At 39.8% G+C, this 17,186-nt stretch overlaps 2 protein-coding genes across 2 annotated transcripts; one reads left to right on the forward strand and one right to left on the reverse strand.

The window, feature by feature from the left end:
• Positions 1-135: 135 nt before the first annotated feature.
• Positions 136-2,701, reverse strand: LOC147164836 (retinol dehydrogenase 7-like). The gene is made up of 5 exons (XM_086090842.1): positions 2,558-2,701; positions 1,503-1,825; positions 937-1,195; positions 693-856; positions 136-482 (listed from the first exon to the last, which is right to left on the reverse strand). The coding sequence occupies exons 2-5, from the start codon at positions 1,819-1,821 to the stop codon at positions 259-261; spliced, it is 966 nt and encodes a 321-aa protein (XP_085946968.1). The 5' UTR covers positions 1,822-1,825; positions 2,558-2,701; the 3' UTR covers positions 136-258.
• Positions 2,702-6,030: 3,329 nt separating this feature from the next.
• Positions 6,031-15,299, forward strand: abcb11a (ATP-binding cassette, sub-family B (MDR/TAP), member 11a). The gene is made up of 24 exons (XM_086090843.1): positions 6,031-6,272; positions 6,515-6,599; positions 6,690-6,823; positions 6,901-7,072; positions 7,879-8,003; positions 8,078-8,252; positions 8,335-8,448; positions 8,572-8,682; positions 8,772-8,897; positions 8,967-9,170; positions 9,681-9,851; positions 9,931-10,120; positions 10,217-10,301; positions 10,382-10,490; positions 10,562-10,729; positions 10,820-10,924; positions 11,166-11,327; positions 11,955-12,158; positions 12,229-12,470; positions 12,630-12,786; positions 13,548-13,745; positions 13,835-14,041; positions 14,752-14,898; positions 14,996-15,299. The coding sequence occupies exons 1-24, from the start codon at positions 6,058-6,060 to the stop codon at positions 15,194-15,196; spliced, it is 3,807 nt and encodes a 1,268-aa protein (XP_085946969.1). The 5' UTR covers positions 6,031-6,057; the 3' UTR covers positions 15,197-15,299.
• The last annotated feature ends 1,887 nt before the right edge of the window (positions 15,300-17,186 follow it).

Consider the following 17,186-nt stretch of genomic DNA (forward strand, 5'->3'; position numbering starts at 1 on the left):
ATGCGTGGCTCCTACAAACAGATACATAGACTTCAAATAATCATCATAACTCAAATAAACATAATGACTCACACATAGCGAGCCAATTAGTCATATTTACTAGATTAAAAAGTCAACCTAGAAAGCATGGCCATCTAACAATGAACGATCAGAATTTATTGAGAGAATTTATTGTTCATGTGGTTGAGAAATAAACTTTTTGTGCGGACGTGCTCGGACTCCTGCTTCCTTACACCAAAGGAAGACTCTCGTTGAATCTTATAACACAGACGCTTTAATCTTGGGGGTGAATTTAAGGAAGAAGCTGTCGGTGATGAAGGAGGGCATGTAGGACAATGGCAGCCAGATGAATTTGGCGTCCCAACCGGGTGAGTAACGGGTGCGGGGGTGGACGGCGGCGATGGCGTGCTCCATGCAGCTGATCACTTTCATTAGGTCACTGTCAGTCAGGGCTTTGAATTGTGCTTTATGGGTTTGGAGCGCTGCAGATGAGAGCACACACAAAGTGGTCCCTATTCAGTTTTTTTTTTTTTTTTAAATGTCAGTCAAGTGTTACTGTTTGCAGAATAAGCAACAAATACATAGAGATTGCCGGGTAGACAGTTTGATGAAAAACATGGAACGGGCTATTTTTGAAGTTTTGCTTGCCAAAAGCAAAAACAAGCATGTTCTGACTAGCTGTAAAAACGTACCACACTCCACAAAGTCAGGTCCGTAGTCATCTTTTACATCCTGCGGCAATCTCGCCCAAAGCTTCCACGCACTTTTCTCCAAGATCTTTGTGTCGGTGACGTTTGTTTTGAAGCAGCCAGGCTCGATGCACAACACTTTAACTCCAAATTGCGCCAAGTTCAAACTAAATGAAAGATTAAAGATGAGATGATGAAATCTATGTGAGAGGAACAAAAACACGTTAGCTGTCATGCTAGCGCTCACCGCAGGCTATCGTTGAAGGCCTCCACGCCGTATTTGGACACGCAGTACGGGCCGCCGAACGGGCTGATCCGCCCGAACACGCTGGCCACGTTCACCACCCTGCCTCGGGCTTTCTTGATGAGAGGCAGGACGCTCAGGGTCACGTCGATCACGCCCACCAGATTGACATCCAGCATGCCCTTGTAGTCCTCAACAGTGAGCCAGTCTGCTGGGGCCCCTGGCACAGCGATGCCCGCATTGTTCACAACGGCCCACAGTCCTGATAACATACGGAGAGCAGGACATATTCACGAGTCTAGTCTAGTCATTTTCACGAAAAAGGGGTGGGAATTATTTGACTGATAATGTTTACGGTAATGTCGGAGTTTGTAGATAACATTATCATCGCTTGTGGTATAATTACAGTTTAAACTACTAATTCGGGAAACTATCAAGATTTTGGGCGGCCATCATTTACGACTCACGGTCCTGGCCGCTATTCCCCACAAGTATCATCATAAAATTCTTAATTCATACCACTGCAAACTGCAGCCTGTAAAATAATCTTACTTTCATAGCTGCCTTACCTTTCTGGCCTACAAGAGTGCCGATGAGAGCCGCGGCATGCCCAACGTTAGCAGAGTCGGTGACGTCCAAATGAAGAGTGGTCAGTCTGCCAGAGGAGGCCTTCTTCAGCTCGTCTTCGCCCTTTTCGGTGTAGCAGCCGGCGATGACGCGGAAGCCCAGATTATCCAGATGCTTAGCTAGGAGATGCCCGAAGCCGGTATCGCAGCCGGTGATGTAGACATGTTTATCTTCCTTGTTTTCCACACGTTTGGACTCTTTGAACCACCTGTAGACAAACCACAGGGCCAGCAGCAGCAGCCCCGCGATGTACGGCAACATCTCTCTGCAGGAGCAAATAAGAGGAGAAACTGCAGTGTTTGATACAGTGGGCCACAATATTTTAGTGGCTCTATCATAGCACCATAAGTGGTGGTGCTATGGATTGGTTTAAATCCTGTATGGCAGGCAGAAATATGTGTGGATTGGTAGTTTTGAGTCATGCTTGGGGTTCCACAGGGTTCAGTTTTAGGGCCACTGCTCTTCTCTTTGTATTTGCAGCTTCTGAGCTCCAACTTGAGAACAAAAATCATGGGATTTCTTTAGGGGGGGTTGTATTTATTATTATTATTATTATTGAAGTTGGGGGGGGGGGGATGTTTAGGACCCCCAAAATACATACATTTGAAACAAAAACGCTGACAAACATGGGTGAGTTTTTAGGCATGCTGAGAATAATAAATAGTGATTTCGAAAGGCCTGAGCAACAGCTCCTGATTTAAAGGGTTTGTATGGCAACCGAGAGTTCAGGCGATTACTTTGCATCTTTCAACCTTCTACACAAATGAGTAGTGTTTTTTTTGTTTGTTTAATTAAACAGACTTAGATAGATTTCACAGGACGTGGTTTAAAAAAACACAAAACACAAACAAAACAAAACACGTTTGACAAGTTGCTAATCAAGATTATGTGGCCTCAAGTGCACCGTAATTAACTTCAACTGTCAACACAATTAACTTCAACGGTCAACACGATTAACATTCAACAAAATGCACCGAGTAAGGGTTTTCAAACTTACTGTACTCGTGAATTTCTTGTCAGAGACCCAAAACAAAGGCAGTCGCTCCACTGAGTGAACGCGCGGATTGAATGGGCGTGGGTAGAATTTTTGTTTTTGTTTTAAAAGCTTTTGTATTTCTTCCTACCTACCTGCCTGTTTACATCCAGGTTGTACGAGTACAAAAGTAAGTGAGCAGCGCCACCTGATGGAATTAACGTATACGACACTGTAACTGTGCACAGTGCTTGTAAGATTCGGGGGGGGGGGGATACTGCTACACTAATACTTACGACTGCGTATTAAATACTACCCTAGAGACCCTTCTATGCTTCCTTTTTGTAAAATAAAATAAAATAAAATAAAATAAAAAATACAACAACAACAAAAAGCAGTTGCAAAAAAGGAATCTAATTCATGTTTTGTTCCATGTTTAGTTGTCCGCCTTGTAATTAGATATAATGTATCAAGAAAATGGTGATCATATTGACAGTCCATACCACATGCATGGTGACTTCTGTGAAGGAGATCCTGAGAGTTTTGTTTTTATTGCAGTGTTGTCTTTGATTGGAGTTCCACCTTCCTGTGACATTATCAACCACATGTGTTGGGAATACAGTATCAGAACATCTCTAAGGAGAGAGCAAATTCCAAATACAAACACGTCCATGCGGGCATTGACCTTTTTGTTGGCACATTAATGTTTTGTTTTGCTGTTTTATTTATTTATTTAAATTAAAAAAAAAGCCAGTATAAAATACATTACATACAATATTAGTAAGGAAAAACTCAGTTTGTGTATATATTTTTTTTAATGTATTTATGTATGTATATTTTTTTAAGGTGGGCTACTACAGTATAAGGAGACATGAAAATTAAAATGATCAAGCAAAAATCTATTAATCAAATAACATTTGTATGCATGTATGTATGTTTTGTGTAACCAATAAAGACATACAGTACACGAAATGTAAAATAAGAAAAGTCATGTTCTTATTTATTAATCAAAGCATAACAAATTGAAAAAATAAATAAAGTAGGATTACTAGGTAAAATACATATTTACAGTCGTATTGCTTCTTGTGATTCCCATCATGAGATTATCAGACTCGATCTGTCTGAGAAACAAAATTGAACTGAATTTGAAATGAAGAAGTGAGAAGAATGAACAAAAATGATGAAAAATGCTCTCATATCTCATTACAGGACATCAAAATTGGTGAAGTGTGCCAAATCAAATCTGGTATTCTCATTAAACTCGGTGGTGTGCGATTAAATGGAACAAAGAATGAAATCATTCCAGTGAGCGCACTTTCAGTTCTCAAGCACTTGACCACAACGAATGGCCTCGCGGTCATTAAACTCATTTTACAATCACCGCTGATAACATCTTAAACACAGTGATAAATACTACAATAGTTCTTCAAAATGATATTAAAGCTTCCCATTCTGTAAGTCCCATTAGATGTTTCTATATATATATATTAAAAAAAAAACATTGGGCTTCCCAGCTTGAAATCAATAATTAGATTGTTTATATATTAATTTTGTCCAAAGAATTCAGACTGTTCCATGCCATAACGCTGACACAAAGCTTATCAGTATAATGGAACTATAGATAATAGTAGTAGGGGAGGAGCATAAGTTGCCTTATTAACTCCTGCTGTGTTATTGCTGAAGAAACCACACATTCACTTGGAGCTGCCCTGTTCAGGTACAGTATTTATTTTTCTCCCCCCACGAGCTATAGTACCATTCTTCACTACTTTGTATTGGCAGGTGACAATTGACTTGTTTACATGATTAAAATAAATTGATTTTAATTAGTGTGTTGATGTAGATGATGGTTGTTTTGCGTGTCCCACCTAACAGCCAAACGTTCTACGTTCAAATCTCATCTTGGACCTTGCATGTACTCACTGTGCCCGCGTGGCCAGGTATTCAGCTTCCTCAAGGCATTAAAAAAATAAAATAATAATAATAATAAAAATAAAAATAAATAAAAAAAGGATGTTAAGTTGATTGAAGACTCTAAATTGCGGCGTGAATGTGAGTTTGAACTGTTGCTTGCCTCTACGGACCCTGAGATTGAGTGAACGCCACCTCTCGCTGGGATGGACTCAAGTTCACCCTGACCCTCTCGCCTAGTAATGGATGAAGAGATGGGAAAAAGAACACTGAGAACACGAGCTCACAACTCATCAACTTTATATAAAAGTCAATATCATCAATTATTAACTGTACTGGAAGAATCTGCGATCAGTAATTCTACAATAAAGAACAATTGTTCTTAAAAGTTTACTATTTTCAATAATGGGCTTATTTGTTGAACTTTGTGAAATTTAATGCTTAGAAGCTGTTTGTTTCATTTTTATGTATTAACCCTTGTGATGGGAGTACTTTGTTATTTTCCAGAGCAGACAACATGAAGAAAACTATGAAGTTTACGCCACCAAGTGTGACAGACATAGGTGAGTGACCTCACATTAAATTCACACACACAAAAAAAAAAATTGTGCACAGGGGTCAATATCGCTTTAAAGTGCCTTCGATGTCCTCATTGGAATCATTCATCATGAAAATGTAGCAGGATAATATTTTTCATGATTTATTGTCCGCTGTCCACCCTGTCATTATGGAGTAACTGGTCAGCATTTCCAATTGAGGCTGAAACAGTGAGTACTAGCCGATTAAATATTTTTTCTTATGTTTTCTAATTTTCATCATATTCTGCATCAAGTTTGATGTTGTCAAGCTTAACATGTCCACTCTGTCGTCATGAAATATCAGTTGATTTAAAAACATTTCAAGAAATTCAAATATATATTTTCTAAACAGTATAGTCAACTTGCTAACTCAATCATGTTGCTAAGGCCACAATGTGCTAATTAAATGCTAACATTAGCCAAAAAAGGTCCAACCTGTCATTGTCCACCCTGTCAGCAATATATAGTACATTGAGTTTGTGAGCTTGACGCAATAATAAATATGAAGTTCAACAAAAAAAATCTGAACTTTATAGTGTAAAATGCGGACATGTCAAAGGCACTTTATGGTGAAACACTAACATTTGTGATGATCTGCTCTTAAAAAAAGCATATTTTCAAATCATTTTCCTCTTTTGCAGCAAATCAAAAGGATGGGTAAGTTGTGTGGCTGATTTTAACACACAAATAATATTTTAGGCAACAATGTTAATGTGATACAATGTTTACAGGGACGAAAAGAAACACAAGAAAGAACAGAATACGCTCAGTGTTGGATACTTTCAGCTGGTAAAAAAAAAAACATACACACACATAATATTTAAATTTTATCTATTTGTATTCAATTGTATGCTTTTTTTTTTTGGGCGCTATTCTATGCATCTAACAGAGTTTAGCTCATTTTGCTACACTGTACAGTTACACAAATTCCATTTAAAAGTGTCAGAACATCTTTTCTCAATCACTCTCAACCTCAGTACATAATGTGTTTTATTTTCTCCTGTGCAGTTTCGTTTTGCCACCTGGAAGGAAATTATGATGATGGTGGTGGGGAGCGTGTGCGCGCTCATACACGGCGCCGCCGGCCCTCTCATGCTTCTTGTGTACGGCATGATGACCAACACGTTTGTCGTTTATGAGCTGGAGCTTCAGGAACTGAAAGACCCAAATAAAACATGCCTCAACAACATCATCCACTGGACAAACGGCTCCGTTTACGAGAACGCCGAAAACTTTACTGTTGTCTGTGGGTGAGTCACTTTCAATTCAACGGTAAAGATTTATTATTGTTATAAATGGCCAGTAAAGTAAATTCAATGAGCTGAACAATTAAAACAAAATACAGCAGAAAAAGGATGGTGAATTGATGATTTTTTCAAACTAAAGACATTATTCAGATGATTTTTGATTTCTGCTTTGAATTGCTAGCAAAATAAAATTCTATGTCCTAACCAGTTCACCTTGACTTTGTGATCTCATATTCCCTTGACAGGGTAGATATTGAAGCCCAGATGACTATGTTTGCATACTACTATATTGGAATCGGACTCGGAGTTCTGTTTCTTAGCTATTTTCAAGTATGTTTTCCCACACAGTACAAAATCATATTATTACGATATAATATTGTGGTTAAATTTACGAGGTAAAATATGTACTTTTCCCTCCAGATTGTTCTCTGGGTGTCAGCCGCTGCGAGGCAGATTCAGATAATCCGAAAGACTTATTTCTGTAAAGTCATGCAAATGGAGATTGGATGGTTTGACTGCAATTCCGTCGGCGAACTGAACACGAGATTATCTGAGTGAGGCCTCTCGCTGCAGATTGGAACCCGAGCCAGTTGTGAGGTTGACGTGATATACTGTTCTACTCCTTCCTCAGTGATATCAACAAGCTCAATAACGCCATCGCCGACCAGGCGTCTTTTTTTATTGAGCGGATCTCCACCTTCGTGTTTGGCTTCATGGTGGGCTTCATCGGCGGCTGGAAGCTGACGTTAGTTGTCATCGCCGTGAGCCCCCTGATCGGCGTCGCTGCTGGACTGATGGCAGTGGTACGGTACCGCTCTGGCTAAGATACAGATACTTAGATACCAGATTGTTTAGATCTTTTTCACCATAGAACATTTGGGAGAGCACCACAAGCAGTTTGAAGTAATGGAATTGGAAGTGTTAGTGGAAGAGGCAAAAGCAACAACAATGAGCCTGTTTGAATCACACATACTTACAGTGGCGGTATAGAAACGTTTTCCTTTTTTTTTCTTTTTTCTGAGAGCTCAGGATCATTCATTCGGCAGTCGCACTCTTGAATTCACCTGAAGCCTGTTATAAATCCAAGACCCTTCACCGGATACATCAGAGTCCCGCCAGAATCGTGAAGTTGTGCGGAGACCAGGGGAAGGACCAAAGGAAGGAAAGATGAAACAAAGTCAGATCCACAGACACCAACCTCCACCAACAGAGTTACAAATCCAGAATCCTTCACCAACCCCTGATACATCTGAATTCCAACCGGATCAGGGAGACATCAAGAGACCAGAGGAAAGGATAGAAACCCTTTCTGAGTGGAGAACAAGTGGGACATGAATGCAGTCTATCGCCAGAAACGGCATAAAAGTCACATTTTGTTTGATTAAGACCAATGAGATGATCCAGATGTTAGGAAATGCAGAGTTCAAAGAAGTTTTGTGGCATGACACCTTCTTGTGACTGACTCCAAGCCAGTCGTTAGGTCATTCAGAAACCACTGAATCTTATTTAGTGCAATGTTAAATTTTGTGTAAACAAACCTTTGATAAACCGGGCCCGTCGTCGTTCAAATAGGTTAAACTAATTGGTGTAATTTTCTTCGGTCTTTTAGGCTGTGGCTAGGCTAACAGGAAGAGAGCTCAAGGCGTATGCAAAGGCGGGAGCTGTGGCTGACGAGGTCCTGTCCTCCATTCGAACGGTGGCAGCGTTTGGGGGCGAGGACAAGGAGGCTAAAAGGTACCGGTAGTCCTTTTTTCAAAAGCACCTTCTAAATGGGGTGCATGTAAGATTTCAATTTAGAAATGATCCAGGTATGACCGAAACCTTGTGGAAGCGCAGAACTGGGGAGTCAAAAAGGGCGCGATTATCGGAATCTTCCAAGGATATCTGTGGTGCATCATTTTCCTTACTTTCGCTCTGGCCTTTTGGTACGGATCGCAGCTGGTCATCGACACAAAGGAGCTGTCTCCTGGGACTCTCATTCAGGTGCGGAAAAGGAACTTGACATTTCGCTTCTTAGTACTTGCACACCTGTGAAGCCATGTGTGACTGCCGTTTGCATTGACAGGTGTTTTTTGGAGTCCTGATAGCGGCAATAAACCTGGGTCAGGCCTCACCTTGTTTGGAGGCTTTTGCTTCAGGCCGTGCAGCTGCAAAGACCATCTTTGAAACTATTGACAGGGTACAACTAGCTTCTGTGCATCTACAGTTGAAAAGTGTCACGCACCATGAAAGCTAAATTGAGCTAATGCTAAGCATTCATTGCTGAAGATTAACACCAAGTTTCATTCTTTTGTGTTCACAGGAATCAAAAATCAATTGTTTGTCCGACGACGGTTATAAATTAGACAGAGTCAAAGGTGACCTTGAGTTCCATAACGTCACATTCCACTACCCATCCAGACCTGAAGTCATGGTAAACAGTTGTTTTCACCAAGTAGATGCACGCAGCATTCAATTGTATTATAATAATATTACTGTTTATTATTATTATTTTTTTTTTAGATTTTAAATGACCTAAGCGTGCAGGTGAAATCAGATGAAATCACCGCTTTTGTTGGACCAAGCGGATCAGGAAAGAGCACAGCAGTCCAGCTCATCCAACGGTTTTATGACCCAAAGGAAGGAATGGTAAGGAAAATGCACTCAAATACGTTGGGCTTAAGTGTCATATTTTGACGGCTATCATTTTATTTTCAGGTGACTTTGGATGGCCATGACATCCGAAGTTTAAACATCAAGTGGCTCCGCTCCCTTATTGGCATCGTCGAGCAGGAGCCGGTACTGTTTGCCACAACAATTGCAGACAACATTCGCTTTGGGAAACCTGGAGTGACCATGAAGGAAGTTATCCAGGCTGCGAAAGAAGCCAATGCCTATAGTTTTATCATGGAACTTCCACAGGTTTGTACCTTCAAGTCCCTTATCCACTACATAGTAGTTTCCTGTGTCACAGTTGTAGGATTTGTACTAGCTAGCTGGTCAGTTGTGGTTCCGTAAACCGTTGCTGGTCTCATTAGTTGATTAGATATTGGATCCAAAATGTTGACTTTAAACTTAATGCACCCGTTCTGGTTGCTGCTTTGTAATAATCCTCAATCTTTTCAGGCGCTGCTAACCTTTTTTTTACCCCCCCAAATAAAAATTACCTGTTTATTGTGGTAGACAGACTAATGCTGAGATATTTTCCTGGAAACGGTTCAAGCATAGATGCTAGCATTAGCCTGAAGAGTGATTGGTAAATCTTGGGGCCGGCATGGCACAGTGGTAGAGCGGTTGTCTCCCAATCCGGAGGTTGTTGTGGGTTTAATCCTTGGTCTTTGTGGCTATGTTGAAGTCAAGTGTCCTTGAGCAAGATTGCCTTGTAGGTGGGAAAGCGCTATACAAGTGAAAGGCTGTTTATTTATTTTCTAGAAATTTGATACCTTGGTGGGTGAGGGCGGAGGTCAAATGAGTGGGGGGCAGAAGCAGAGGATCGCCATCGCTCGAGCTCTGATCCGGAATCCCAAGATCCTGCTGTTGGATATGGCTACGTCAGCCCTGGACAACGAGAGTGAAGCTGTTGTCCAGAAGGCGTTGGACAAGGTATGCAAACTGTCAGTAACCATTTCACGTTACCTGCCTCATTGAACGCGCCGTCTTGTTATGAATCTGTCGACGACAGGTGCGCCTGGGCAGGACCACCATTTCGATAGCCCACCGTCTGTCCACCGTCAGGAAAGCGGATGTCATCGTTGGATTTGAACGTGGACGGGCTGTGGAAAAGGGAACCCACAGCCAGCTCCTGGAAAAGGAAGGTGTCTACTTCACCCTAGTCACCCTGCAGGACCATGCAGTAACAAACACATCTAATGGTGGGTTCAAATTTTAGTAAGGTTATGTCCAATTTCTTGAAGCCTTACTTCATTTTCAACTGAGGATGAGTTGACTGATGACTTTTCTTTTGCCAGGTACTGCCAGCGGAGCTGTTGTCGCGGAAAACTTTGAAACCAAAGCGAGGACTTTTAGCCGAAGCAGTTGCAGGTCGAGTAAAAGGTGCAGTAAAAAAGTCAACCAAAAAGAAGACAATATCAGAAGATGATCTGATACAAAACAGACTGATATTATTCCAATAGGAGCTCAGTTCGGCTGCGATCTCAGAGCAATTTGTCCGGTGACTTTGGCCCTGAATCCATATCAAACAGCCTCAGGATCGTTTCCAGCCAGAGGATCATACCAGACATTGTATGCTTTTCCAAAACGTTGCTGTTGTCTGTCATGTGGAACTGGAATAACCTAATGTGAATCGCGAACAGCCAGAGTACGAGGAAGAGGAAGACGAACATCTGGAACCGGCCCCGATCATGCGGATCCTCAAGTACAACCAGGCAGAGTGGCCTTACATGCTGCTGGGCTCTCTGGGAGCTGCGCTCAACGGATCGGTGAACCCCATCTATGCTGTGCTGTTCAGTCAAATTTTAGGGGTATGACGAGCGTCTTTCATCACCTTTGGTCAGTTTTTCGCTTCGGAAACTGAAGCTATTGACCTCTTGCTTTTTTTTTTGTTCACACAGACATTTGCCTTAGTGGACATAAATGAGCAGAGGGAGCAGATCAACGGGATATGTGTTCTGTTTTGCATTGTGGCCGTGACAAGTGTCTTCTCACAGTATTTACAGGTTTGCATAAATATTCAAAAACTGATAGATTTGCAAACCTGAGCAAGAAAGGTGGCAATTTCAAGTGCAGAGAGTTAAAAACCCTGCCACAGTTTGGCTTTAGCCCCTGTTGCTAGCACCATGGGACCTAGCTAGGGAGCTAGCGAGCTAGCACGTGGGGCTAAAGCAAAACTGTGGCAGGGTTTTTACTTTCTGGACCTGGATTTGCCACCTCTGGAAAGATTCTGATTGAATGTTGCAGGGATACGCCTTCGCAAAGTCTGGAGAGTTGCTGACACGCCGTCTAAGGAAATTAGGTTTCCAGGCCATGCTGAGGCAAGACATCGGCTGGTTTGACGACCTCCACAACAGTCCCGGAGCGCTGACTACCCGACTGGCCACCGATGCCTCCATGGTCCAGGGAGTGAGTACTTCATTCGATGGACAACTCCAATGGTGTCTTCTGCACAGTACCAGCAGGATTTTGTAGCTTCTTGGTTGTGTTAGAGTAGACAATATTAAGTATTGTACTCTTTGCGTGTTCAATTAACTGAATGGTGAGATCCTGGTGAAGAAGTCCCTTTGCAAAGGAATCAAAAGCTTTTGATTGACAACAATTGAACTCTCAAGCGGTTTGTTCAGAATTGTGTGCTCGGCTCCCCGTTGCATCATCCTTTATTCAGAAAAGTGGGAGACTAGAAGTCTCCACCCATCAGCCCACAATACACCTGGTTACAACTGAATGAATACAAGAGAATCTGTTCCCATGGGTATAAATCAGATTAGAAAAAATACAATAACAATAAGCCTGACTCCCTTCCGACACAGCAGAGTCCGGCCCTCCCATTAGATAACGAATAAATAGACAGACCCGTTGCTCTTTCTCATGAAAGTAACACAGATAAGAATATATTTCTATTCATTCAGCCATACTGAGTTAACATAATTATACCTACATCTACACAGCTATAACTAAATACAAAATGGTTAAAATATAAAGTAAAACAGTAAAAATGTATACAAAGTTAACAGTTGTTTTGTATTTCCTTAGGCAACAGGATCTCAGATTGGCATGATCGTCAATTCCTTGACCAACATCGGAGCCTCTTTCATCATCGCCTTCTACTATAGTTGGAAGTTAACCTTGGTCATTATGTGCTTCTTGCCTCTCATTGGGCTGTCTGGACTCTTGCAAGCCAAGATGATGACAGGTTTCGCAAATGAAGATAAAAAAGCAACGGAGGACGCTGGCCAAGTCGGTGCTCCCACCAAATTTTCCAGAATGATTTCAATGCATTTTCCCTAAAGCTGACCATTTTTTGCAGGTTTCCAGTGAAGCTCTCGCCAACATCAGAACTGTTGCAGGTTTGACCAAAGAGAGCTCATTTGTAGAGTCATACGAGCAAAAACTCGAGTGTCCATATAAATCTGCCAAGAAGCGAGCCAACATCTACGGACTCTTTTTCGGCTTGTCGCAGTGTGTCATCTTCATGGCATATGCTGCTTCATTTCGATATGGAGGCTATCTTGTTAACGCTGAGGGGCTGAATTATGTCATAGTTTTCAGGTGGGGAAAATCATTTCTGCTTTTGTCAAGTCGTATTTGCAACCATGTAGTACGTGTTGTTGGGAGGTCACCAACATATTTAGTTATTTTTTCTCCTTCTTTTTTTCACCTTTTTTCGAGAGAAATAACAAATTTAGTTCTGATCTATTCTTACTCCAGGGTGATTTCGGCAGTAGTAATCAGCGGGACTGCACTGGGCAGAGCTTCTTCTTTCACTCCAGATTACGCCAAGGCCAAGACGGCTGCTGCTCATTTCTTCAAGCTTTTGGATCGAACTCCGAAAATCAGCATGAGCAGCACAGATGGAGAGAAATGGGTTTGTACATAAAACAAGAGAAATGCCATGTAAATGTAAATGTTTGACAAATCAAATTTGTATCTTAACTCATTCACTGCCATTGACGGCTATAAACGTCAACAATTCATTTGAACTTTTTCTATTAGTTTAACATTTTTTTCCACTTTTGTTAACAAGAGTATAAAAACCTAGAATTTTTTTATTGTATATTTTGAACAGATATAAAATGTGTGATTAATCGCGAGTTAACTAGTGAAGTCATGCGATTAATTACGATGAAAAACTTTAATCGCCTGACGCCCCGAATTATTTATCTTTTCTTCTTCTTTTTTTTTTTTTATTCATTCATTGCCATTGATGGCTATAAACGTCAAAAAATCATTTTAACTATTTTTATTAGTTTAACATTTTTTCCCACTTTTGTTAACAAGAATATGAAAACCTAGAATTTTTTTATTGTACATTTAGAACAAATATAAAATTGGTGATTAATCGTGAGTTAACTAGTGAAGTCATGCAATTAATTACAATTAAAAAATTAATCACCTCTTGCCCCTAATTTTTAATAATCTTTTTTTTTTATGAATTTATGGCAGTGAATGAGTTAATTTGTTTATTCCCCTTTCATTTCATGTCTTTCAATGACATTTTTACACTTAACGATTTTCACAATCTCAGGAATTCACACATATTCTCACATATTATTTCGATTTTGGTGAATTTGATTGAGGTGCACTGCAGGCAGACTATTGTGATGAATTTTGGTCTGTCATCCCCAGAAGAATTTCAAGGGTGAAATAGAGTTTGCCAATTGTGAGTTCACCTATCCGACGCGTCCGGACGTGCGCGTGTTGAAAGGCCTTTTGGTCTCTGTGAAGCCTGGTCAGACGTTAGCGTTCGTGGGGAGCAGCGGCTGCGGTAAAAGCACCAGCGTTCAACTGTTGGAAAGGTTCTACGACCCGGATGAAGGGAAAGTGGTGTGTACTGCACACTCTTGGGGACGCTTATCTTAATCTGTAAATAAAACAACATGTCAACACTGTCTTCTATCTGATTGTGATTACAGTTGATCGATGGCCGCCCGTCTCAGTCAGTGAATGTGCCTTTCCTGAGATCTCAGATTGGCATCGTGTCTCAGGAGCCCGTCTTGTTTGACTGCAGCATAGCTGAGAATATTCAATATGGGGACAACACACGTCGCGTCAGCGTGGAAGAAATGATAGAGGCGGCCAAAAAAGCCTACCTTCATGACTTTGTGATGATGCTGCCAAATGTGAGTAAACCTTTTAGTTTGATATAGTACAAATGGCAAGTGGTAAAACAGAATAGAATATCATTGAAAACTGTATTCATTTAATCATCTTTAGGATTATAGCTTATGGCTAGCAAAACCTTTAAATCTCTTAATTCTACAACTTTCTGACTGTAAACAGTACGTTATTCACAAAATTATCGAGAGTAAGCTAGCAACCATTTTAGCAATCTTAAGTTAAAATTTGCAGAAGTATGATGAGATGTAGAACTTGAAAAAAATTACATTTCCAGCAGACAGCGAGAAAGAAAGGTTTGCCTTTTTTGTTTAAAATAGCTTACTTGAAATTCAATTTCCAGAATTCCTCATCATCATACCCTACTTAGTGGTAGATTCCAGTTTTTTTAATTGTTATTTAATTTGGTCCAGTAAATCCATCTGTAGCCCATTGTAATTTGTGTCGTACCAGCTAGCTAGCGCTAAGCTAAGCTGTCGTCTCCAGGCTGTCGTCCACATGCCGAACTCGCTTCGTATACTGCCAATTCGCATTTCTATTTGAGGCACAGCCCTAGATGGTGCCCTAGTGTCCTATATTGACCAGCCACCATGTCTATATTGTACAAAAAGCAGTGTATATATGTTCCTATGACGAACATTGTAAGATTGTGCATTGCTAACAATGACGCATTTCTCTTTCTCTCAATCTTTGAATACATGGGAAAAATTGTTAGAAATATGAAACCCAGGTTGGCGCACAGGGCTCCCAGCTGTCAAGAGGACAAAAACAACGTATCGCCATTGCCAGGGCCATCGTCAGGAACCCCAAGATCCTGCTTCTAGATGAAGCCACCTCAGCTCTGGACACAGAAAGCGAGAAGGTAGTCACTTTTGTTCATTTAAAAAGACAAGCTCCACCATATGATCCTTATACGGTCAAGACGCGATGACATCATGGGTTGCTTTTTTTTCCCACAGACGGTCCAGTCAGCTCTGGATGATGCGAGAAAAGGTCGAACCAGCATCGTCATTGCTCACCGGCTCTCCACAATCCAGAATGCAGACATCATCGCAGTGATGTCACATGGCGTCGTCATAGAACAAGGCACTCATGACGAACTCATGGCCAGAACTGGCGCTTATTACAAACTGGTCACAACTGGAGCTCCCATCAGCTAGAAGCAGACGTTCCCAGAAAAAAATGCTGTTCTGTTGCAAAATTGTGCTCATTTTTCTTGAGAGTAAAACTTTGCAGAGAACTTTCTTACAGGTTATAGGTCACATTAACTCATTCACTGCCATTGACGGCTATAATTGTGAAAAATTCATTTGAACTATTTCTATTAGTTTAACATTTTTTTCCCACTTTTGTTAACAAGAGTATGAAAACCTATCATTTTTTTAATTGTACATTTAGAACAGATATAAAAACTGTAATTAATCAAGTGTGTCATGTGATTAAATACAATAAAAAAATGTCACCGCCTGACGACCCAAATTTTTTTTTAATCTTCTTTTTTTTTCATCGCGTCAGGCGGTTACATTTTTTAAATTGTAATTAATCGCATTACTTCACTAGTTAACTCACGATTAATCACAAATTTTATATCTGTTCTAAATGTACTATATCTTTTTTTCTAGGTTTTCATACTCTTGTTAACAAAAGTGGAAAAAATGGTAAACTAATAGAAATAGTTTAAATGAATTTTTTATGTCTACAGCCGTCAATGGCAGTGAATGAGTTAATGGTGGAAAAGGTTTTGAAATGATTTATCTAGGTCACATTATCTTATACCACAAAAACCTGGCATTTCGACAGGGTGTGTAGACTTTTCATATCCGCTGTACATTTTGACCATTCTTTTTTAATACTATTAAATATGTGCCAGGTTTATTTGATTATTGGCTTTTGTCAATGCAATTATGGACTGTAAGAAAGTCGTTTCCAATATTGCAGTGACGCTATTTCACTCTGACGGAGGCTAACTCTTGCAATTACAACAGATTAATTATATCATATCATCAATATACCATATCATGTTCAAGACAACATTCTTGCTTTCGCCACTCATTTACTTCCACACATGAGAGGACAACCTGTAAGTGCTGCTTTGTTTGTTAACAGGTCACCTGACTACTTAGGACAGTTATGTAATGAGTTGAGGTAGCACGGGATGCTTAGCAACTACCTACAGATGGGAAATACCCCAAATGGATGCCACTAATCTGTCAAACGCAAATCTCATTAAATAGGAAACCCCATTCTGCTTTGTAACACATTGGCTGATGAATTGGAAAATGTATAGCTCAACCCAGGACTCAGTGCAGGAACAGTACTACAAACACGTGATGCATTATGCATTACATTTTGTAAGGAAGCCTTAGACAAAATTACAAAAATATCTTACACAGGCGCCATACTTTCCAAATTTTTTTAACAAGTCTCATAATTTGATGTATGGATATAATAATGTTATTTTTTTTTCTTTTGTTGCTTGCAAGTTGTGTGTAAAATTTAACACATTAGGAACGTTTATAAAATGTGCTACAAATAGCAATAAATTCATTTATTTCATGAATTTAAAAAAGTACCGGTATGTCATAATAATATAATAAAAGTTGTATTGCTACCTTTAGATGTGCTTATTTATTGTTTCACTTATTCACTGCCATAAATTCTTTTTTCTTTTTTTTTATAAAAAATTTGGGGCAAGATTATTATTTTTTTATTTTAATTAATTGCATGACTTCACTAGTTAACGCACGATTAATCCCACATTTTATATCTGTTCTAAATGTACAATTAAAAAAATCTAGGTTTTCATACTCTTGTAAACAAAAGTGGAAAAAAATGTTAAACTAATAGAAATAATTCAAAGGATTTTTTTATGTTTATAACCGTCAATGGCAGTGAATGACTTAATCTTATGGTATTAAATCAGTCTGGTTGAGAGTTCTCTCAAACGCTGAGCTTCAATTTGTGATTGAGAAAATAAAATCAGAAAGACATTTTAAAATTCGCAATTTATTAACATTAATTTACAACAACTTAATTTTAATAATAAAATAAAGACATAAACACATGAAAACATGTATAAAAAAATATCATAGACTTGCATATATGTATATACATGACCTAATCTGTCATTAAATACAAATTAAATCAAAA

This window comes from Leptonotus elevatus, chromosome 12 (assembly GCF_054856555.1).
Source record: "Leptonotus elevatus isolate MCC_2025b chromosome 12, RoL_Lele_1.0, whole genome shotgun sequence".
Taxonomy (NCBI): Eukaryota; Metazoa; Chordata; class Actinopteri; order Syngnathiformes; family Syngnathidae; genus Leptonotus; species Leptonotus elevatus.